We start from the raw sequence: 25447 nt of genomic DNA on the forward strand, positions 1-25447 counted from the left end.
AGTGGGAGCAGGAGGAGGTAGGAGAGAAAGGGAAGCAGGACTTAGTTCTGTTATGGTTATCTAGTTTCAGAGTTCTCTGGATGGCAGATGTCTAAAGTCCACTCTTTTTCTGAGCAGCCCCCTCACCTCCTTTTTGTTACTCTCTCCTGCAATCACCTAAACATAAAGCATGCACTTTAATTCCAGCTGACCCTCTGAGGCTCCTCTGTAGCTTCCACATCTGAGTTTCTCAACACCTACACAACTGCCAGGTTGGACTAGGTATTTCTTTCTTGTTCAGGATCATGCCCTGCATTGTTTAACAACATAATGTTTAACAACAGCCCTGGTCTCTGAACAATAAATGGTGGTAGCAGAACACCCTCCACAGCTCCCCAGTTGACAACCAAAACATCTCATCACATTGCCAAATGTCTCCAGGGGAGAAGGAGTGTAAAACTGCTCCTGGTTGAGAATCATTCTCTAAATCTATCTCCAGCTTTCTTCTTCTGAGGGTCCCTCCCTTCTCCAAGTGGCTCCGTTGGTCAAGATTCAAGACAACTATGTGACAGCTTCCCCTCCCAGTGGACCATATCTGATCCATGGTGCAACCCAGGCATCCTTCAATCAAACAAGTTCTAGAAATGCAGACATTTCCTAAACCTCATCCCTTTGACTCTGCTGCCATGTGCTCCTCTTCAGGCTTTTTGGGCACGGCACAGACACAGCAGCCTTGTGTTCCCAAACCATAGGGTCTATCCTCATCACAACGGCCTCCTTAATCTCTATGCTGCTGACTTGAGCACTATCACCCAAGAAATCCTTTCTTATAATCCTTTTAAAAACCCTTATTTCATAGCCTTGAAGTGAGGTTAAGCTGTAACTACTTCCTTTGTATATTCTGCCCATATTCTAGTACTTCCTTCAGGTCTTGAGATGACTGGGCTGAATTCCATTTTAACAACCTGTTGAGAGAACATATATTATACAGTATATATTATTCTTCACCCTGCTGGGTTTCTGCAGTAATATAGAATGTATGATTATAACACTTTTTTTCATAAGTGCATATTCCATTGTAGTAATTTATTTTATTTTATTTAAAATTATTTTGTTATTGTTATTCTATTACAGTTGTCCCAATATTTTCCCCTTTGTTCTCCTCTGCCTAGCCCATGCCCCACAGTCAGTCCTCACACCATTTTCCATGTACATGGGTCATTCATACATGTTCTTTGCCTAATCCCTTTCCCCTCTTTCCACCATTATCCCCCTCCTGCCTGCCAGCTGCTGTCAGTCTGTTCCATGTTTCCATGCTTCCGGTCCTATTTTAAAATTTTCCTCTTTTAGGTTGTTTTGTATTTTTACTCTCTTAAATGATTCTGTGATGTAAATTAGATACTTCTATCTTTATGAGATTAATAATTATTTTTTTCTGAACTAAAGTTAGAAATGTTGAATAAATTAAAAATGAATTAAAGACTTAAATGTTAGGCTTGAAACCATAAAAATCCTAGAACAAAACACAGGCAGTGAAATCTCAGACATTGCTTGTAGCAATATTTTGTTCTGATATATGTCCTCAGGCAAGGGAAACAGAAGAAAAATAAATTGGATCATATCAAACAAAAATTTTTGTACAGAAAGAAATATTGCACAGCAAATGAAAAAAAAAAGACAACCCACTGAATTGGAAAACATATTCTCCAATATATCTGATAAGAGATTAATATCCAAAATTTATAAAGAACTTACAAGTCTCAACACACACAAAAAAATCCAATTAAAAAATGGGCAAAAGATCTGAGTAGACACTTCTCCAAAGACATATGGCCAAAAGACATATGAAAAGATGCTTAACATCACTAATCATCAGAGAAATGCAAGTTAAAACCACAATGAGATATCACCTAATGCCTTTCAGCATGGCTATCATTAATAAATCTACATACAAGTGCTGGCAAGAATGCGGAGAAAGGGGAACCCTTTGGCACTGTTGGTGGGAATGTAGATCGTTGCAGCCACTGTAGAAAGTAGTATGGAGTTATCTCAAAAAATTAAAAATGGAACTTCTTCATGAGTCAGCAATTTCACTTCTGGGAATTAATCCAAAGAAGTGAACAAAACACTAATTTGGAATAATATAAGCACTCCTGTGTTCTTTGCCACATTATTTACAATTGCCAAGATTTGGTAGCAGCCTAAATGTCCATCAGTAAAAGAGTGGATAAAAAGGCTATGGTGCATTTATGCAATGGAATATTACTCTGCCACAAAAAAGAAAAATTTGTTCTTTGCAACAGTATGCATGGACCTGGAGAACATTGTGCTAAGTGAAATAAGCCAGCCAAAGAAAGGCAAATACCATATGATTTCACTTATATGTGAAGTCTAATGAAAAAACTGAGTTAACAAGCAAAACAGAGACAGACTCAGATAGAGAGCAGACTGGCAGCTCTGGGGGAAGCGTAGTTAGGGGCTGGATTGAGCTAAAAAGAAAAAGAACTCATGGATATGGACAACAGTGTGGTGACGTCAAGGGGTGGGGTGGGTGCAGGTGGAAAAGGGTATAAGGTGGGATAAATGGTAAGGGAAACATACAATAAACAATTGTTTTAAATAACAAAAAATAAACATTTATTTTAGTGACCTAAAAATTAAATTAAATTAAATTCAACTTAAATATAGCATCTTAATGCAGATAATCAGATTTCAAAGAATGTTACCCATTTATATACTCCACAGTGGGTAAGGATGCTCTTCTTATAGTGTCACTGCCAGAAATACATCTTATTGCCTTTAATCTTTATTAATTTAATTGAAGACTAATAGTATGCAATTATTAAATGTCTGCTCTGTGCTTTCATTATTTTAGTTTTCTTATTTTGATTCTGTTTTCTTTAGAAGTAAAACTGAATTAGCTACTCAATATTTCCCTTTCCTTGACTCACTAGGTTATACAATTTAATTAATGAAAATATATGTACATTTTTCCACAGGATTTAGACAAAATCACTTTTATCTTTTTGTTCTTCCTAATTCTTTTGAGACTCTGATGACCCCTTCCTCCCACCCCAAAGTGGATGACACACAGGCAACATTTTGCCCTGGATTTCAAAGGTCTCAAGGGCCCTTATGCACAGACCCCAGGGAAACAAACCCCGCTCTGAGAGCTGCCCCAGAGGCTTCTCTTATTTGCACGCTGTATTGGGGATTCGATGTTGCTAAAATACGTTTGAGTATATTTATTTAAAAAGAGAATTTCACATTTACATGGGGTTAGGCACTCTCTATGAAATATTTTAGATTCTGAATTCTGTGTTGCAACCTGCAGTATGTATGCAAAATTTCTAAATTTAATGCTTACAAAGTTTGATTACAAAGTGCTTTTTAGTACTTTTTTTTGTGGTGAATTGTCTATGAGAGATTAAAATGGAAGTAATATTCGTATTATCATGCTTTTGAATTCTTACCATATATTGATTAACTATACATTCCCTAAAAGTTTTAAATTTTAACAAGTTTGTCCATTTGTTGAGGTATTTAATTGAAATTGTAGTTCTGCCCATTTTTTGCACTTTTACTAATATTTCTACTATAAATTATGTGTGTAACTCAGCTCTTTCATCTATAATTGAAAGAATTTCAACCAGATTATTTTAAAGACATCTGATTATAACCCCAATTCTTTTATAAATTCAGTGTATTGAATCCAAAATGTTTATTTTACTTTATATCTTCAGTTAGGTAAAATCTCTCACTTAATGATCTTTTACTCTGAAAATCCATTTTATCTCCTCCAGTGATGATAACTATCCCCACTCCATTGGGGAAGGGGAATGAGATTTATAAAAGGACTTATTGAACTTTAGAAGTGGAAAGGACTGGGAATTATGGAGCCATTTATTAGAAATACTTCAGTCCAGCTCCCAGAAAATTTAGTCCGCAGACACCTTCATTCTTAGTCTACACCTCCATTATATAAGCCATCTTCCTTTACAGTTGCTCCCTGCAAGACTTTGTGCACTGAGGCAGAAGAAAAAAGATAAGTTGTTTTAAGTTGTGTTTATTTCATTTTTCATGTCAATGCTGTGCTAAATTTGTGAACTTCAGAGTAGACTACACTGAGAAGAAAATGTGATTCACAGTTTTACACTCAGTGACCAATAAGATAGTGACACTTAACGTTGTTTCATGAATGCCACGTGTGCATCCCAAAACAGCCAAGCACATGGAAAGCTGTCACTACTCCACACGGATGAAAATTGATAAAACATCCTGCGGAGGAAAATTTTACCACTTCACTCACCGTGAACATGTTCAGTAGTTCCTTTTTGTCAATAGAACCATTTCCGTCAGCATCATATAGCTTAAAATACCATTTTAATTTTTGCTCCATTTTTCCTCGTACAACTAGATTAACTGCAGCAATAAACTCTAAAAAGTCAATAAATCCATCCTATGGAAAGCAAGGGGGAAAGAGAAATATTTAAGAAGAGAAATAGTTTTTATTTGAGAAGTCATCATTTATGAGCAGTATCTTTAGTACAATTTAATACAACTCAAACGATTTTAGCATAAAAATTTTTCCTGGTGTTTAATTTGTGTGGTGTACACACACACACACACACACACACACACACACACACACACACCAATGAAACAGAATGGACAGCCCAGAAATAAACCCACACTTAATAGTCAATTATTATTTGACAAAGGAGGCCAGTGCATACAATGGAGTAAAGACAGTCTCTTCAATAAATGGTGTGGGGAAAATTGGACTGGTACATGAGAAAAGAATGAAATTAGACCACCAACTTACACCTTGCACTGGAATAAACTCAAAATAGATAAAAGACTTAAATGTTGGAATCAAAACCATAAAAATCCTACAAGGAAACATAGGCAGTGAAAGTCAGACATTTCTTTTTTTGTGTGTGAATATATATTTTCATTTTTAACCTTTTAAATTATTGTTCAAGTATAGTTTTCTGCCTTTTCCGCCACTTCTCCCCACCACCCCAGCCTTCCCCACCTCCCTTCCCTGTTTCTACCCCCCATCCCCCGTGTTATTGTCCATGTGTTCTTTATACCTGTTCCTGCAAATCCTTCCCCCTTTTCCCCTATAATCCTCTCCCCTCTCCCCTCTGGTCACTGTCAGCCTGTTCTCAATTTCAATGTCTTTGGTTATATTTTGTTTGTTTGTTTGTTTTGTTGAGTAGGTTCCTATTAAAGGTGAGATCATATGGTATTTTTCTTTCACTGCCTGGCTTATTTCACTTAGCATAATGCCCCAGTTCCATCCATGCTGTCACAAAGGGTAGGAGCTCCTTCTTTCTTTCTGCTGTGTAGTATTCCATTGTGTAAATGTACCACAGTTTTTTGATCCACTCATTTACTGATGGGCACTTAGGTTGCTTCCAGCACTTGGCTATTGTAAATTGTGCTACTATGAACATTGGGGTGCATAGGCTCTTTTGGATTAGTATTTCAGGGTTCTTAGGATATAATACTAGCAGTGGAATTGCTGGGTCAACAGGCAGTTCCATTTTTAGTTTTCTAAGGAAATTCTATACTATTTTCCACAGTGGTTGCACCAGTCTGCATTCCCACCAACAGTGCACTAGGGTTCCCTTTTCTCCACATGCTCTCCAACACTTGTTTGTTGGTTTGTTTATGATGGCCATTCTGACTGGTGTGAAGTGGTATCTCACTGTGGTTTTAATTTGCATCTCTCTGATAGCTAGCGATACTGGGCATCTTTTCATGTGTCTCTGGGCTCTCTATATGTTCTCCTTGGAGAAGTGTCTGTTCAAGTCCTTTGCCCATTTTTTAATTGGGTTGCTTGTCTTCCTGAACTGGAGTCATGTGAGTTCTTTATATACTTTGAAGATTAAACTCTTGTCTGAAGTATCATTGGCAAATATGTTTTTCCATATGGTTGGTTGTTTTCTATTTTAATACTCTTTTCTTTAGCTGTGCAGAAGCTTTTTATTTTGATGAGATCCTATTTGTTTATTCTTTCCTTTATGTCCCTTGCTCTAAGGGACATATCAGTGAAAATATTGCTGTGTGGAATATCTGAGATTTTCCTGCCTATGTTCTCCTCTAGGACTTTAACAGTGTCATGAAATATTTAAGTCTTTTATCCACCTTGAGTTTATTTTTGTGTATGGTGTAAGTTGGTGCTTGCGTTTCATTTTTTTTGCATGTTGCTGTCCAGTTCTCCCAACACCATTTGTTGAAGAGGCTATTTTCACTCCATTTTATGCTGCTGCCCCCTTTGTTATATATTAATTGACTGTAGAGACTTGGGTTTACTTCTGGGCTCTCTGTTCTGTTCCATTGTTCTATGTGTCTGTTCTTATGCCAGTACCAGGCTGTTTTGATTATGGTGGCCTTGTAATACAGTTTGATATCAGGTATTGTGATCCCTTCTACTTTGTTCTTCTTTTCTCAAAATTGCTGCAGCTATTCGGGGTTTTTTATTGTTCCATGTAAATTTTTGAAGTGTTTGCTCTATATCTGTGAAATATGCCATTGGTACTTTAATAGCTATTGCACTGAATCTATAAATTGCTTTGGGTAGTATGGACATTTTGATGATGTTAATTCTTTTGATCCATGAACACGATATATGTTTCCATTTGTTTGTGTCTTCCTTAATTTCTTTCTTCAGTGTTGTGTAGTTTTCTGAGTACAGGTCTTTTACCTCCTTGGTTAGGTTTATTCCTAGGTATTTTATATTTTGTGTTGCTATATTAAATGGGATTTTTTTCCCTGATTTCTATTTCTGATGTTTCATTTCTTAAGGCAATATTTTTCTGATATGTCTTCTCAGGCAAAGGAAACAAAAGAAATAAATAAATAGATCAGACTACACCAATCTAAAAAGTTTTTACACAGCAAAGGAAACCATCAACAAAATAAAAAAACAACCTGCTGACTGGAAGAACATATTCACGAATGCTACATTTTATAAGGGGTTAATATCCAAAATTTATAAAGAACATATAAAACTCAACACCAAGAAAAAACAAACAATCCTATTAAAATTGGGCAAAGGACTTGAATAGACACTTCTCCAGGTAGGACATACAGATGGCCAGTAGAAGATGCTCAAGGACACTAATCATCAGAGAAATGCAAATTAAAAACACAAAGAGGTATCACCCTGTACCTGTCAGAATGGCTAAAATCAATAAATCAATGAACAACAAGTGTTGGTGAGGATATAGAGAAAGGTGAACCCTTGTACACTGTTGATGAGAAGACAGATTGATGCAGCCACTGTGAAAAGCATTATGGAGTTACCTCCAAAAATTAAAAATGGAACTGCCTTATGACCCAGCAATATCACTTCTGGGGGTATATTTGAAGAAACCCAGAACACTAATTAGAATTTGTTTGAATTCAAAAGAATATATGTACACTTATGTCTGCAGCATTATTTACAGTCACCAAGATTTGGAAACTGCCTAAGTGCCCATCAGTAGATGAGTGGATAAAAAAGTCTGTGGTACATTTACACAATAGAATGCTACTCAGCCATAAAAAAGAAGGAAATTTTACCCTTTGTGACAGCATGGATGGACCTGGAAAGCACTGTGCAAAGTGAAATAAGCCAGTCAGAGAAAGAAAAGTACCATATGATTTTACTCATATGTGGAATTGAATGAACAAAATAAACAAAATAGAAACAGACTCATAGATAGAGAACAGACTGACAGCTGTCAGGGGAGAGGGGGTTGGGGGCTTTGTGAAAAAGGTGCTCTCTGTGAAGGGAAATAGACAGCAGTATGGTGATTTCCAGGTGAAAGTGGGGTGGGAGAAGGGGTAAAGGAGGAATAAATGGAGATGGAAAGAGATTTGGCTTGGTGAACACACAATACAATATACAGATTATGTATTTCAGAATTGTATACCTAAAGCCTATAATTTTATTAATCAAGGTCACCCCAATAATTTCAATAAAAGGTAAAAAATCTTAAAGTTTAAAATAATAATAATGTACAGGTAATGTGTATAGAAACAAGGAAAGTGCCCTGACCGGGAATCAAACCAGCAAACTTTCAGTTTGTAGGATGACGCCCAACCAACTGAGCCACACCAGTCATCCTCTGCATTCCTTTTTAGAGAAACTTGTTGATCTCTTTGGACTGCTAAATTTCAGGATTCCTTTTAAGAGCCTCATTTTTGGTATGAATCTAAATTCATACCAAACTTTTTTCCTGTAAAGATTTTGTCCTATTAGTCAATCTTAGAAAATACTGTTTAAGGGTTACAAATTTAGGTAGTTCTTCTCATCCAATTTAAACCGGTAAAACATTCTTAGTTGAAAAGATACAGTTGTGTCATTCTTAAGAACCATACACTTCAAAGTTTGCTCTGCCAAATACTCAACTATTTAAGAAAGGTGGCCAGCTCCAGCTGTGTGATTCACTATGCTATTTTTCCACGAGTTCAGATGCTGATGGTAGCATATCCAGACCAAGGCACGCTGTCAGTTGCATTCTCTTTGGAATATTTTCGATGTCAAGTCTTATTTACAAAACAGGATGTGACATAAAGTACCCCTTCCCCTTGGACATGAAGAGCTTAGACTTATTGGTCTATAAAGTGATATGTGTTTGCCTTGAGTCTCAATGTTTTGTGTCTAGTTCCACCAAGTCCATAAGAAAAGCAACTGAGATATCACTAGTAGTTTTGAAAGTGAAGCTGAGCCTATTTGGTTGGTTAATGGTTATTTTTAAAAGGCACCTACAGCATCTCTGATATTAGAAACCAGTGTGCTAATCATTATAGCATTATCTTCAAAATATATTACATTTTTACATTTTCTACACACCATGAATGTTTTACCCTTGTTGAAAATTATATGTAAAAAAGAAGACAAAGAAAATATTTAAAACCATCAGTTTCACCTCTGTGGTAAATGATGTATAAAAAATAAGATATAGAAAATACTTAAATATCATCTCATTATATCTGGGTATTAGAGTTTTACATTTTACAATTTAGGCAACTTTACCCCATCAATAACTTTAGTACTTCTTCTGAGATAAGACTTCTGCTACCAGGTGGAGTCTTGTTGAATGAGTCTCCTAAAGGAAGTTTGCTCAAGTGTACAAAATGTAAAATGATTTTACCTTTTCTCCATTTGCCTTTCCTATTGTTTGTTACCACCACCTTATTAATCCCTAGCAGAGCTATGGCTGAGATGAGGGAAATATGTTTTTACGGAGTTGAAATTTATTTGAGATGACATCAAGACATCGCATCTCCAGATTTGGCAGGACATGACCATTATTTTCGGAAATAAGACTGGCAGGTGCAGAGGATGTAACCCAGGTGGACAGTATCCAACCAGGGGCACATCTGCTCCCAGGTCTCTCTCCCTGTGTCTCTAGAGCTGACCAATCAATACAACTGTTTCCAGGGTAGTTACTGTGCTTGTTTACCAAAGGGTCACAGAAGCATCCTCCCTGCAGAGACTGAGCTGGCTTGTTTTAAAGTTCATCCTCCAAGGTTGCCATAAAAACCTGATATTTTTTAGGTTTTCATGATGGTTTGTTTCATTTTACAAGTTCTGCATCAGTGATCACAGTTTCAGTGTCACCTGCGTGATGAATGGCAACAGGCTAGACAGAGCACTGCTGCCTTTGGAACATTTGGATTTAGGACTAGGCACAGTGGGTGGGTGGCCCTCCCACCTTCCAATCCAGGCTCTGAAAGCTCTGGGCAAACCCTCCCAGCAGATGAGCATAAATGTTTGTATTTTGTGGTTTCAAAAAAGACAACCTGCTTAATCTACAGCCAAAGTTGATTATGGGTGAGGAAACCTCTCATTTAGAAAAGTGTAACCTCTTCAAAGCACCAGAAAGCAAACCATTTCCTGTTTTCATGTCAGCATTTTGTTATGTAGTCAAGCAAATTACTCATGTGATACACATCCAACTCTTCTTTCCAATAATCTTTCTGCTAAGATTTTGTACAAATTTCCGTTAGTGAGAGGACTCCAGTGAATATAATTTAATAGCTTTGTAGGTGTTGGAAAGGGGTTTAGGTAAATTCTTATCTTATAAATCAAAGGAAATTAATGATTGTCTTTATTTAATCTACAGATTTCAAGAGTGCGCGTGAGAGCTGAGTCACAGAGAAGGTGAAGTGTCTCAGCAAATGTGACTAGGAAGAATGCAATAGAGATTGCTCCCAAACTCGTCTTTGGGGCAGTCCAAAGGAACACTGGTATGTTTATAGTTCTGTAGTTCAGCTGCAGGAGCCCCAGGGCACACAAACTGTCTGGGGATATCAGGATGGGGCTCATAAACTCCCTGCATTAGAATCATGCGCCAACAATGAAATATGCAGATTCCTAGACCCCAACACCAAACAACAGCGTCAAAACTCCTTGGGATGGGGTCTAAGAGTCTGTAGTTTTCAATGCTCCTCAGGTGAGTCTTATGTATGCCAAGACTTGGAAACCATGGACCTCAGCTGTTTTTCTTATCCATGTCATTCTTTGTAGGCAAGGTAATCATCTGGCTTTCTCTCCATATGGCTGTCATAACTGTGACTTATTTTACATGAATTTATGTAACATTATAAGACTAATTAAAAAAATATGACCCACATGGTTCAGTCATAGCTTACTGACATAGTCATACAAATACAGTCCAGCAATCAAAAAATCAATTTCCAAATAACAGCAAGTTTTTACTGTCATTTCAGGAACAAATATGAGTTGCACAACATTTATGGATTTCTTCCCAACACCCCTGTCCTGCCCATCTTCTCTTTCACATACACCCTGCTCTTCAGTCTTCACTGATTGCCATTGCCCAGTTCCTTCATTGCCAGCCTAGATGAGAACATTTCACTCTCTCACTCCACCAATTTTTCTTAAAATTCTGCATCACAGAATCCTAAAATGTCAGTTTGGCAATGGCTGAACCCTCTTTAGAGGTTGAGGGAAGGTTGCCCATTGGGCCCACACAAAGCCGTTCTAGTGAGCCATAGGAAAGAAGAGTTTGGGAGAACGCACACAAAATAACTTTAATTCCAACATGTTTGTAGATTTATAAATTATGTTCTGAGGATGGAGTGGTTTATAAGAAAAGTTAAAATGAGGGTCAAAATATGGAATTATTATAGTTTCTTAGGCTCCTTAGGGAGTTTGGCTCCATTAATATGTTATAAGTCATTATATAGAAAGTGTTTAGAACAAGGAAAGAGAAAAAATACATCTGGAGACTTTAGATTTAAGCTTCTCATGGTGCTCTCTAAAACCTGTGAAAATGATAAGGCATGCTTTTTACATCTATAAAGAAAGTATAAAAATAAAAATATAAGCTTTTTGCTTTCCAGTATTAAGGAGATAAAACCATAGAAGTCTAATATAACAGAACTAAGGAAAATAGCATTCTGTAGTGCTTCCGTCCAGCAGAAAATCCATAGGTGACATTTGTGGCCTCTGGGCAATGTTCACCATCTGCCACAAATCAGGTATTTTCAGAACATTTTAAATGTGACATGCAGGTAGAAAGTTGAATTATAAAGCTTACATGCACATGAAAATAACTGTTTTATTATTTATTACTAAATGTGGAAGTTACTGTTTATATTTTTAAAAGGGAATAAAGCCCATGTTCTAGGCACCATGCTCATCACTTTTCACACATTATCTTCAATTCTAACAGCAATCTTACAGGTGGCCTTATTATTCTTATTTTATAGAAGAGAAAACTGACTGCCAGAGAAGTTAAATAAACTAGTTAAAGTAACCGAACTAGGATGTGGGACAATCCAGGATTTAAACCCAGTCAGCCTTATCCTAAGGCTTTTGTTCTTTGTACCACCCAATATTGTCCCCAATCTCATTACAATTGAATTGTCTTTCTGGAATAGGTGCCATTGACTTTAGCAGATGGAGCATGTTCAATGCAGCCTGTTGTTCTGGATTCCTATGTGTGAACCATTTGGTAACACAGCTGCATAAAGTAAAGTAACATTGAGGGTCTGAGTGCTGGAGCTTGTGCTGCCTCCAAAGCTGGTGGGGCCCAAGCAGAGCTGGCCTGTCCGCTCGAGGCTGCTTAGCCTGAGGGAGACTTGTGAACCCAAAGGGGTTTCGCTGCCAGGCCCTGCCTCACCCTGCTGCCAGAAGCACCTGGCTCAGCAGGACCCAAGTTGTTCACTCTCCCCTTGCCCTCTGCTGCTCCCTGGTGTCTCTGGTGAACATTTCCTCCGTCCATTTTGAAATCCTTAGCAACTCTCTCCCACCCGACAGAGAACAGTCTCTCCCTGCCTTTTCCCAGGGAGGGAAACAGTTTTCCCAGGAAATTTACCCACCTGACCATCTGGGATCTGAAGAATATACAATAGTCCTGCCTTTGCTGATCCTGTTTTCTGTCTTCACCCATGCTCTTGGCTAGGAATCTGCAGCCTTTCTTTTCTGTGCAGCTGGTTCTTGCTTCAGGTCAGCATTTTCCCATCTTCGGGGCCTCACGCCTACATCACAGCCCTGAGAAATCCCTCCCTTTTCCTGACCCTGTAAAATCCCTGGGTAAAATCTCACTACAGATATCATCCAATATATCCAGTATGCTCTGCCCTTACTCTCTCTGAGCTTGCCTGAGTAATCCCAAGAAACAGAGATCTGCTTTGGGGTTTTGTCCAATGATGGAACCATGAACTTATAAACAGGGTGATGTCATTAGGGTAACTTATGTTTACCCTACTTTCATTGATTCAAGTCATAGAATTAAAGGTCTAGAAACAGCATTTCATTTTGCAGATGAGAAATAGACTGGACTATTAATAGTAACAATTGTAATATTAATGGTGACAATGACAACGGTTGGTGTTAAGGTAATACTTGCTGTACGTATAGTGCCAGGCGCTGGGCTTCACACATGTGAGCTCATTTAGACCTAACAAGACCCTACGCAGTACTGACCAAGAACCATACCATCCAGGACCTAGTAACACCAAGACAGTGGAAATAGAGAGGACTGTTATAACAACTAGGGACAAAACCTGATTTGTTCTAGTGTGCCCTCTTATTCAGGAAACAAACAATTCAAATCTAATGAAAATTCACTTAACTATAGTTCCAATTAACACCATTTTCCCCATAGCATTAACTTTCTACTACTTTTCACAGAAACACCATCTGTGAAAAATTCGTGAGTTGTCCAGCACCTAACCTGAAGACATTTAGACATTTCATTTTTTTCACATGTAACACTTTTTGTTGACATTTTATCAGTTGTGGTAGGTTGGTAGCAACATAAGAAATGAAATGTCTGTTTGAAATGGTTACTCAGAAGGTCAGAAGGGAGGAAACCGGGAGGGCTGGCATAAGCACATTATAGGATTGATCAAAATTTGTCAGTGATATTTAATTTGCATTTCAGGAACTGCAATGAAAGTAGGTAATATAAGGGCCACCTTTAACATGCCAAACATGTGAATACTTTTTAAGTATTTTTGTAAAATTTAAAAAATCTGTAAGGGAAATGTTATGTTCAGCATATATGACCTAGCCCATTTTCATCTACAGGCCCTTATATCAGCAACAAACACAGACTCTGTCTCAGCAAAGGAATTGCTGGATCCTGAGGAGAGACCCCCCATCCCCTCTGTAAGATGAGAAATTTATGCTGGCTTGGTAAATTGGTTCTCTAATATGATCTTTATGCAGATCAGACACAGCTGTTCTTGACTTAACCATGACTGTAAAAAATCAAGGCTTCTGGGACATAAGGCTTCTCATAATATTTACCAAACAAGCCCTTGATTATTAATATGTTTCCTGTATATATCAGGAAGCCCTGACCATCTGCCCCCAGAATGTAGCCAGCTCAGCAGCTATCCAACCCACTGTGAATTAGAAGACAGTCTCATGTGCTTTTGCGGGAGCAAGACCTTGTCTGAGCTTGATCATTTCTGATTGGGCTAATAATGGAAGACCCACCCAGGACTATAACCATGACAGCCTTTTGCAAGGAACTTCCTCAGATAGGCAATGCACGTTTCCTCTTATAAATACCAGTCCCCCTAAAACGACATTGCAACAGATAAAATAAAATCTAGCCTCACCCTAATATAAGCAACCTATCTCCTAAGGGTGTTGCATTTTCCATGAAAGAGCCTGGGTCCTTGTTCTTTAATGAATAGTAGAGGTGAACAGAAGATATAGAAAATGGCAGAAGAGATAGTGAAATACATATATAAGTAATATACCATGTATTACTTGCTTCAAAGCCATGTTCCTTTACTATGACTATAAATAAAAAAACAGTCAGGGGAACTGCATCTGGATTTGTACAATTTTGGACCCAGAATCCCCTTTTTATATGTATCCATAGTACATAGCTCTTTGGTGGCAGAAATGGGCCTAGAACCCAGTTTTTAGCTCCCTTGACTATAGTCTTTCTCGTGTGGCAGTGGTGTCCATATCTGGCTGCACATTCCAACCACCTGGCAGCTTAAAACAAAAAAAACAAAACATTGCTTTGATTTAATTGGACTGAGGTGGAGATCCAGCCATTGGTATTTTTAATAATACCTCCAGGTGCTTCTAATACGTAGCCAGAATTGAGAAGCACAGTTCCAACAGATTTTGTTAAAATACATGAGTTACAACAACTAAAGTTTAAATGAATGTCAGCAAGCACAGCTGAAGTCTTAACAAGTAAAATTCAGTGAAAGACTCAGCCAGATGTTAATAATTGATGACATAATATGAAAATGTTTGGTAAATTATAAAATGCTAAACAAATATGAGATGTTTTATTATCTCCAAGAAATGCTTCCTGAGAGCGTCTATGCTGGCAGTTGTGAAGTTAGTAGCCTTGGTCTTTACCCTTAAGAGATTGCTGCCTAATGGTTTACAATCCAAGAGATGGTCATTTTTTTCCAGTAAGTGCGTCTGAAGAATAGCAGCAGTAATTGTGGTCACCGTGTAGGTCAGACACTCCAATACCACGTTACAGACTGCAAGGCAGCCAGGGACAACGGCCATTATGATGCAAGTTAAAAGCCAGGTTGCCTGCTCCAACTTTTTTTCCCAAGAAACTTCTTTTAATTAAATCTTAAGAAATATCAAAGGGTAAAAAACAATGTTACAGCTCTCCAAGGATGACAAGTTTGTTCTTTTTTAAAAAGATTTTATTTATTTATTTTTAGACAGAGGGTAAGGGAATGAGAAAGACAGAGAAAGAAACAACAATGTGTGGTTGCCTCTCGCACACCCCCTACTAGGGACCTGACCCACAACCACAGGCACATGCCCTGTCTGGGAATTGAACTGGTGACCCTTTGGTGGCATTCAGTCCACTGAGCCACACCAGCCAGGGCAAGTTTGTTCATCTTAAGGCAACAGAACTCAAAAAAGAAAACATATAAAATTCAAGCTCATCAACTCCTTTGTAATGGAAAAAACAAAATAAAAATGAACTGGAAAAGGTATTTGTGACATATACTGCAAGAGTCAATACATATATAACAAAAACTTCACATGAGTTAAGAAAAATTTACAATCTATTAACCAGTAAAAGGCAAACAGAAATGAGTTTCACTTCTAATCACATAAATCTGTGCCTGTTCCAATTTTTAAGGGTTCTCACACAAAGAGAGGCTAAAGAACCAGATAACCAAAGATCACTTGTGAATTTCAAGTACAGCTGGAGCTCCCATGCAGGTATGTTAGTTACATTGAGAAGACGGTCAAAACTCTAAAATGATTTCCCTTTAATTAATTTCATTCTGAGATGAGCAACCATTGCAAGGGACCAATATTGTCCCAAACAGCACAAATGAATGTCTAAGGCACGCAGATCAATTAAAGATGGTAAATGGCTTGAAGGCAACTCGTGCCCCTGTAGGCACTCTTTTTCATTTGGAAATATAATTTGAATTTGATAAAAAGTAGAGTTACTCTTCACTGTTTTGAAATTTGTGGGGGCTGAGGTCAGAGTTACCTGCATTTTACAGATAAACATATTGTCTCTTTGTTGGCTGTACTGAACATATTTTCAAAGTTTACTCCTCCATTATTTTGTTACATGAGCTCAATGAAATGTAGGCAGGCTAGGTTTTGCCTGGGTTCTAGAAGTGAAGACTTTAACATGAATGTGTTATGAGCCTTGTCCAAGATTATACACAGCAATAGGTCAGAGCTGAGATAGAAGCCTGGCCACCCTACTCTTCCTGAGATGCCACCTCCACCATAACCATGAGGATGAGAGATTCATCAAAGGGCCCATCTAAAAATAGCAAGGGCTTGTGATTCATTAAAGCTCAGATTTGATTCGTGAACATATTTATAGGTAAAGTATCACATATGCTAATCATGTGTGAAATCCCACAGTTTACCACTTATCTTCACTTTTCTTTTTGTATCAGTAATTCACTCACCATTCCCTCACTCTTGATCCCCAGGAGTTGTTTGAAGCTGCTAATTTAAATAATCTGGGAATTTGCTTTAGCTGTTTTGTTTCATCCTATTGTTTAGATGTATTGAGTTGGTAAAAAAAGTCTGTATTTTTTCTTCCATAAAATAAAAGACACATTTTCACTGACACCAACATTATTGATTTGGATATTTTGAGTATGTCGGCTACCCCCGAGTAGTAGAACATTGATTGTTCTCAATTAATGTCTTGATTTGATAGCTATCAACTTCAACTGGTCTACCTGACCATGGAGCATCATCCAGTAAGAAATCTCCAGCATGAAACTTCACAAGCCACTTTTGACATGTTGGATCATTCACAGCACCTTCTCCATACACTGAAAAAAATCTTTTTTTTTTGCATTTCAGTTGTATTTTTACCTTTCTTGAAACAATAAAGCATAATATGCTGAAAATGTTGCATATTTTCTTTCATTTTCAATATTAAAGTGGCTACACAAAAATTCACCAATTTTGATGTTTTAAAAAAAATTTCTAACTTTAGTTATTTCTTTCAGTTTATTTTTAGTGTATTTTCCCCATTACTACTTAGTTCCTTTATACTTTCATTCCCACTGCAATCACCACACTGTTGTCCATGCCCAGGAGTCCTTTGCCCTTTTTGCTCAACCCCCTACCTCCTAAATTCCCCTCCCCATAAGTGTTAGCCTGCTCTCTTCCTATGAGTCTCTCTCAATTTTGCTTGTTAGTTCAATTTTTTCTTTAGATTCCACATACAAGTGAAATCATATAGTATTTTTCTTTCTCTGACTGTCTTATTTCGCTTAACAAAATATTCTTCGGGTCCATTCATATTGTTGTAAAGGGCAAAAGTTTCTTCTTTTTTACAGCCGAATAGCATTCTATTGTATAAATGTCCCATCATTATTTTATCCACTTCTCTACTGATGAACAGTTCGCCTGCTTCCATATCTTGGTGATTGTAACACTACCATGAACATAGGGGTGCTGATTTTCTTTCAAATTAGTGTTTTGGGTTCCTTTGGATATATGGGATCTGTCAGGAAAAAGTACAGCCATTGTTAATATAACAACAACAGTCTGCATGACATCGATGTAACCTGGTAGCCAAGGAGAGTAGACTGGAATGCTCATGAATGAACAATGACAACTTCACTGTACTAGTCAGTGGGGACGGTAGATGCCATTGAGTGAGCATGTGTACTGTGTGGCCATCCATTCAAAATGACTGAGCAAGTAAAGCAATTAATCTGCAAAAAATTTTGTATTAAGCTTGAACATTCTTTCATGGAAACTATTCAGATGATTCAGAAGTCTGCAGCTATGGGCAACTGGTGATGGGCAGCTTCATCACAACAACACATCTGCTCATGCATCACATCTTGTGCAGAGTTTTTTGACAAAACATAAAATCACCCAGGTGACTCGGCTTCTTCACAGCCCAGATTTGGTGCTGTGTGGCTTCTGGCTGTTGCCAAAATTAAAATCACTTTTGAGAGAGAAGAGATTTCAGACCATCAATGAGATTCAGGAAAATACAGCAGAGCAGCTGATGGTAATTGAGAGAACTATGTGAGGTCCCAAGGGGCCTACTTTGAAGGGGACTAAAGCATCATTGTCCTATGTACAATGTTTTTTGTATCTTCTTTAATAAATGTCTCTATTTTACACATTGTATGGCTGGATGCTTTCTGGACACACATCATATTCCCAGAAGTGGGATCATTGGGTAAAAAGGCAGATCCATTTCTCACTTTTTTGAGGAATCTTCATACTGCTTTCCACAATGGCTGGATTAATCTACATTCCCATCAACAGTATAAAAGGGTTCCCCTTTCTCCATATCCTTGCCAGCACTAGTTGTTTGTCCATTTATTGATGATAGTCATTCTGAAGTAGATGACAAGTGATGCTGTCTCAACAAATTCAGTGTGGACAGATGCTCCTCTGATATCTATTAATACCTTGGCCTTATGACCCAGCAACTCCACTTCTGGGATTATATATGAAGAAACCCAAAACACTAATCCCAGTGAATTTATGCACCCCTATGTTCATGGCAGAGTTATTTACAATTGCCAAGATTTGAAAGCAGCCCATGTGCCCATCAGTAGATGAGTGGATAAAAAAGCTGTGGTACACTTACACAGCAGAATACTACTAGAAAATTAAAAAAGAGGGAAATCTTACCTTTTGTGACAGCTTGGATGGACCTAAAAAGTATTATACTAAATAAAAAAGCCAGTCATAGGAAAACAATACTATGTGATTTCACTTATATGAGGAATCTGATGAACAAAATTAACAAATAAGCAAAATAGAAAGAGGAATACACTCATAGATACAGAGAACAGACTTACAGCTGTCAGAGGAGCTCAGGGTTGGGAGACTGGATGAAAAAGTTTAAGGCATTAAGCTAAAAAAAAACCCTCATAGATACAGACAACCATATGGTGATGGCCAGAGGGAAAAGGGGGTAGAAACAGGCAGAAGAAGTAAAGGGAGGACACATGGTGATAGAAAAAGACTTGACTTTGAGTGGTGAACACACAATATAGTGCACAGATGATGTGTTACAGAATTGCACACTTGAAACCTACATAACTATTAACCAATGACACCCTAACAAATTCAATAACATTTTTTTAAATGATAAATAAATTTAAAAATCTCCCTTGAGATAATCACTCCAATAGGGCACTAGTAAGAATTTGAAAGACATAGTGGCCATCATTGCTATAAATATGAGACAAAAATGGAGGGAAAGAGAGAGGAATGGAAAGGAAAAAGTCTGTGTGTGAGTACATATATATATGAATACTATATATAAATCATATATATATAGGAATACTAAAATTGTCACTTCTCCTATTATTTTATTTAATTACTCAGTAAATATCTGTTCAACTCCTACTATATGCCACCATGCTAGGTGTCTGGTCTGGGGAAGTATGAGGGATTTGAAGGGCAATGATGAATTTTTAATTTTTTATTCTTCATTATTCCTTCACTGCTGTACCATGAGGATAAATTTAGGTACCACTTGCTGTTAAAAAAAAAGAAAGAACAGATGACAAAGAGCATAACTGAAGATGTGTGAAGAGAGCAGTGTGGCTGGAGTGCAAAGAGTACAGGATGAAGAGCCATGCTGGGTCCTGGACTTCAGCAGAGCAGAAGGAAGTTCAATTCCATGCACTCTGTATGTATAGAGCTCAGAGTGCAGGTTCATGTCTAGCACAGAAAGTAGTTTCCAAGGAACTGGGTATCTTGCATCAATCTCCAGGTGAAGTATGTGGATGCTTAGGTGAGAATAGTGCAGCACCTGTCCACTTTCACTATATTTTAGGAACCAATAACCAGAAATAACATGGAGATCAGCAAATGTTACATGAGCTTCCCTGCCAATCCCATAGACTTTGTTGTTAAAAACTTCCCAGCACACCACTGTTCTTCCTCTATACTCTCACAATTGTCAGTTAATTTAAAAGTCAAGAATTTCATTTTAAGGACTCTGGTAAATTTTGTTCTCTGCTTTGCACATTGGTATACCCAAATCATTGACTTCCTTATTTTACACGCCTTGTTGTGATCAGCTGACATCTTCTGAACATAATGGACAACCCATAAAAATGAGACAACCAATAATTATGTGCTTATGAAGCATTCTTGCCAAACAAATGAATTTGAATGTATTTATGCTTCTTTAGCTGAATACCAGTTTATGGGTAATATGAAGAATAGAAAGCCAATTAATGACACAACAATGCAGGATATTGTACAGAACCAATGACTCACTTTCCTTAGCAAATCAATGGCATAAATGGAGGTGGGGAGCTTAGGGATCTATTATACAGTAGGAGAAAACAGACTTAAGAGCCATAATCATTAATTTCCATGTATCAGGGATATGAACTTTGTTGGGATCCATATACAAACCAAAACAATGAAAAAGTATGCTTGAGACAATCAGAAAAAATTCTCCACAGACTTGAGTATTACATGACATTGGAAATTATTGTCACCTTCTGAGGGGGAATATAGTCAGTACTATTGTAATAAGTTTGCATGGTGACAGATAATTGCTAGAGTTAGTATGGCAATCACACTGTAAGCTATGTAAGTACCAAATCACTATACTGTACACCTGAAGCTAATATAATGTATACCAATTATACTTAAAAAATACATTTCTAAAATAGAAAAAAGGAATTACTGTCACCTTTGTTATATATCATGATGGCATAGTAGTTACGTTTTAAAAAGAGTCCTTATCATTATAGATGAATAATAAAGTACTTGCAGGTGAAATCACATTTGTGTGGTTTTTTCCTTATAAAAAATGTCAGAAAAAAATGTAAGAAGACAGAGGAGCAAAAGTGACAAAATTTGGATAATTTTTGAAGATGGATGATGAATTGATGGGAGTTATTCTAATTTTGTATATGTATAAAATTTTCATAATAAATTTTTTAAGTTGCTTTATTTAAATTTTAATAGTTTTTCTTGCATTTGGCCTTAATTTTTCTCAAGTGCATCAGTACAGTGGTTAATATCAATTAATAAATTAGTATTGTTTTGAAATCCTCAAACAGAATAGGTAATCCATCAATGTCATTTTTTCTGGTCTCCTTCTCTGAGTCCCCTTCCTTTTCTTCCATCTGGATCAGCAGCATGTTGGACTTTCTGCACAGTATTTGGCCTGGACTGTCCTTCTCTGTGATCCTGCACTGCCCATATCTATTTTCCTACATTGGATTCACTGTCTCCCTCTTTGTCAATAGATTCCCTCATTTTACTAGAGAACATGCTCTAGTAGCTTCCTAAGAAAATATAAGTGTGAAGTAAATTTTTCAGTCCTTCAATGTCTTCTTTCTCTCTCACATTGGATTTGGCTTGATACTTTTCCTCTCAGAATTTTGGGAGCATTTCTCCATTACCTGTACAGGCGTTAAGGAGTTCAAGGTTATCTCGATTTTCATTTTCTCCCTTTTTGAAAGATATTAGAATCTTCTCTTTATTCCTGTTGTTTAGAAAATGTCTCGGCAGATGCAATAAGGTTCATCCTTTTCTATTTATTGTGCTGGGCCCTTGTGTCTCACAGGTCTGGGAAATTTTTCTGGTTATAATCTGGTTATAAATTTTCTGGTTATAAATTTGTTATAATCTTACATTTTTCTGGGACCTTTTTCTGTGACTCTTATCCATAGGATATTAGGTTTATTAATCACAATTTAAGAAATTTATTTGGAGAAATTCTATGTGGAAGGAAACAGGAAGAAAATTGGGGAATGTTAGGGGAGATGTCAGACAAGAGTGCTACCCTGACCCCAGTGTAGAAGAGAGCGAGGAACAGTTGGGCAGAAGTGTCCTGGACTCTCCTTAAACCTACTGTTGTGGAGAAAGCCTGCAGGGAATCCTTGAGTCAAAGTCAGCTGACAAAGGAGTCCCCTGTCTTTTAGGAATGAATTGGCCTTATTATTTTTGTTGCACTCATTCATTGGTGGTAATCTAAACCCAGGCACGGATGTAACACAAGCACAGTGATGGATCTCAAAGTGATGCACCTGGGGCCATGGTCAATCAACGGCCTTCCCTGCTGGTCAGAGGGGCCAACATCATTGCCACTACTGTAATTACATTTTATAATCATGTGATGTTGAATGCACTTGCCTGTGTGCTGTGCCTGGGACAGTGTCATGGACATTATAAGCACTCCAAAATCATTAACTGTATTTACTGAGTGTCAAGAAGAAGCCTGCAAGGGTGGGAGGTTAGCCAGAGGAATTGTCATAAACTTTATACTCTAAACTTCAGAACCTATTTACTTTTACTTCATGCACTATCCAAATAATTTTGGTCAAATGAGTACAAGCCAAACCCAGGTTAGAAATGGCAGAGTAAAAAGAGGTTAGAAGCTTATTAGTACTGTGACCATCAGAAACTTGGGAAGTGTGCATCTGACAGCAGGAAAAAAAGAGAGAGAAACAATAAACATAAAACACAACAAAAGCATATACTTTTAGAATTTTTAACATTAGGAAACTTAGCCCCAGCAACTTCAGTAGGCGTGGGTGCTTCATGGTACCATAAATGTAACAGCCAATGTTCATAATAATAAGCGCCATCAAGAAAATATTTCACCACAACTTTGAGTAGGCAGGAAAGCATAAAATGCATTTTAGAATGATTTCTGTTAGAAAGAGTAAATCCTCTAGGATTCTGGACAGCTGACAGTTTTACCGATCTAATTAAGTATATGGCTTTTTTGTTTTCCTGTGCATAATTGCATATTATTTTAACAATCACTTGCTAGTGAGCAATCATTAGCCTTCTCATTTTATGACCTGATTTTTATGTTGCAATACCCATACCTTTCACGGCATTTGTTTGTCATCACTGCCTAGGTGCACTTGCTTCCTGAGCAAACAAACATCAAATCTCTCTGATAAATCATGAACACCAGCAGAGCTGCCAAGTCACTTAAGTTAAGCTCCTGAGAAGGGTTTGGCCACTGCATAACTGTCACTGAGAGGATTCTCACTCCAATGGCACATGCCCCATTGTTTGGACGTCACTTGGCCCTGCTTCCCAGACAGCCGGCTTCTTTTTGACAGCACTTCCTCGTGTTTTCCCCGCACTGCTTTCCATGTGTTCCCGCTTACACACAGGAACCACCGAGTTGTTGGTGCTTTCACAAATGTTGGGGTAACAACAAAATCGCTATTTTGGAATATGACATCGACTCCTTTGGAGATAATTCAAGAACTTGATGGCAGCTCATCTAACCTCTCAAGATACTGTCAGAGCCTGAGAAACTGTTGTCTAGGACAACAGTCTTCCACTGTGAAACTGGGCTACTTACAGCAGGCACAGTGGGGCAGCAGCAGCCACACAGAGTGAAACAGAGAATGACAGAGAGAGAGACAGTGAGAGAAAGAGAACGCCATGAGAGATACTCACATAAGTAAAGACAAGGAGAGCAACATACAACATGCACATACATATCTTGTCCTGGTCAGTTCTGGCTGCTGTAACAAAAATACTGTAGACTGGGTAGTTTAAACACTTGTTTATTAGGCTGAGAAGGCATAGGTAGATTCCCGTCTGGGGAGGGCCCACTGCTTGGTTCACAGATAACTGGCAATCCACTGTGTCTTCACATGGGGAAGGGGTCAAAAAATTCTCTGGGAGTTCTCCCTGTAAAAGCACTAATTCCATTCATGAGGGCTTTGCCTTCATGACCTAATCACCTCCTAAAGACCCCACCTCCAAATACAATCACATTGGGGTTTAGATTTGAATATTAGAATTCTGTGTGACACTTTTAGTCTGTAGCATGTCCAGAGATAATTCAGAATTAAGAACAGAAGCAGAATCTTTCTCATTTTCTCACTGATATCTAAGTTCCATAGGGCTTGGGCTCTGTTTGCTTGCAACTACACTAAGTAAAACTTATGACAAAAACACAGAAATGCTACACAGGCAGTGCTTAATTCATGTTTGATGACAAAGAACAAAAAACAATAATGTCCTGAAATTTGTTCCTCACGTTGCTACAAGGATTAAAATAGCCAGTAATTTTCCACAGGTTTAATTTTCCCCAGTTCTTAGCTATTAACTCCTTTTAAATCATCTGCTTTCTGGCTTTGGAAAAGAACTCAAAGGACTGTGCTATATTCTGTACATCCTAACGGACAACAGTTGTTTTAATTATATTAAATGCATTGTCCCTTCTTTCTCCTCTATTATCATGCATGGCTTTCTCATGTCATCTGTTTTTCTGTGAGTCCTATTCCCCCCTTCCCTTTTATCCTGGATGGCATCAGCACATTTTGAAATATACAGATCTACTGGTAAAATAACTGAAATGCACAAGGAAATGCAGGCTGGAAGAACTTTAGTCTGGAATTTCAGATTACTTTCTTTGTCTTATCTTTTCTGTTTCATATTTTCTTTTGTCATCTTCATATTTTTTCAAGACATAGAATTAAATGTTCTGCAACTCCTCAGGAATGAGTAAATTTAGGACAATAGTTCAATGACATTATTAGAAACTAAAATTTATCTGAATTTAAAATTATAGGTTTCGTTTTTCCCTCAAACTAAATTCATCAGATATGAAACAAGAAGTATTATGAAGCATTCCAACTTTTGATTTGAGCACAAACAACATGTTGGCTAACTTCTACTGATTTTATCTGCCAATCTAGGTGTAATCACACTTTAAAAAGCACATTTATGTAATTTGCTTTTCCATAAAATGTCACCATTGCATTAAATACTTTGAAAACAGTCTTTGTAAATCAATCTGCACTTACTAGATTTGTTTAAACGATAGCATTAGAATTCCATGCCGAGATTTGATTTGGTTTTAAAATAACTCCCTACATGCAGATCGTTTCCAAGGGTGGAAAGGCTGGTTCCCAATTATTTTCATGCCATCAGTGCTAAATGTGTTTAATAACTCACTTCCCTATAAGCTGGGGGTCCTCTGAAGACCTCGCCATTCAGTAGGATGCACATATTTTACCTCAGCCTATTTTACATTTTGAAAAAGGCAAACTGGAGAACCATATCCAAAAGAAAAGGAAAAGTTCTTACCTTATTCATGTCAAAGGTATTATAGACTTGATCAACATGTTGGTTGGCCTTTTGAGTTAGACCTTGCAGACCCAAGAGTGTCTTAAATTCATGCAGTGTTTGCAGACCGGATGGATATTCCATCATAAATTTTCTGTACCACACATAGATCTCTGTAGCTGGAATTGCTGCCAGGCCATTAGCTATAGATTTACTATTGCCCATTGGGACCCAGTCAACAGCTTTTCCTCAGGTTGTTTTCAGGTAGGGTCTAACTGTGTTTAGTCCCTCACTCTTCACTAAAACTTGAGGCTAACATATGCCCTTAGGAAGCTACTCTAAACCTCTTACAGCTAGAGACTAAATAAGAATAGAAAGCCAGTGAGATTAACTCATCTGTAGTTTTAAGACTAGGTCATTCACTGCTTCCTGATGGGATTGTGGTAA

The 25447-nt window shown here is 37.6% G+C and overlaps 1 protein-coding gene across 1 annotated transcript in view; it reads right to left on the reverse strand.

Annotated features, from left to right (window-relative positions):
* Window positions 1-25225, reverse strand: part of GUCA1C (guanylate cyclase activator 1C) — a 36808-nt gene extending 11583 nt beyond the window's left edge. The window contains exons 1-2 of the mRNA XM_045850771.1: window positions 25022-25225; window positions 4289-4438 (exon numbers count right to left, since the gene is read on the reverse strand). Of these exons, the coding sequence (XP_045706727.1) occupies window positions 4289-4438; window positions 25022-25225 (354 nt within the window). The remainder of the gene's footprint in view (window positions 1-4288; window positions 4439-25021) is intronic.
* Window positions 25226-25447: the final 222 nt, after the last annotated feature.

This window comes from Phyllostomus hastatus, unplaced genomic scaffold (assembly GCF_019186645.2).
Source record: "Phyllostomus hastatus isolate PE091 unplaced genomic scaffold, TTU_PhHast_1.1 phas_contig_86, whole genome shotgun sequence".
Classification (NCBI taxonomy): Eukaryota; Metazoa; Chordata; class Mammalia; order Chiroptera; family Phyllostomidae; genus Phyllostomus; species Phyllostomus hastatus.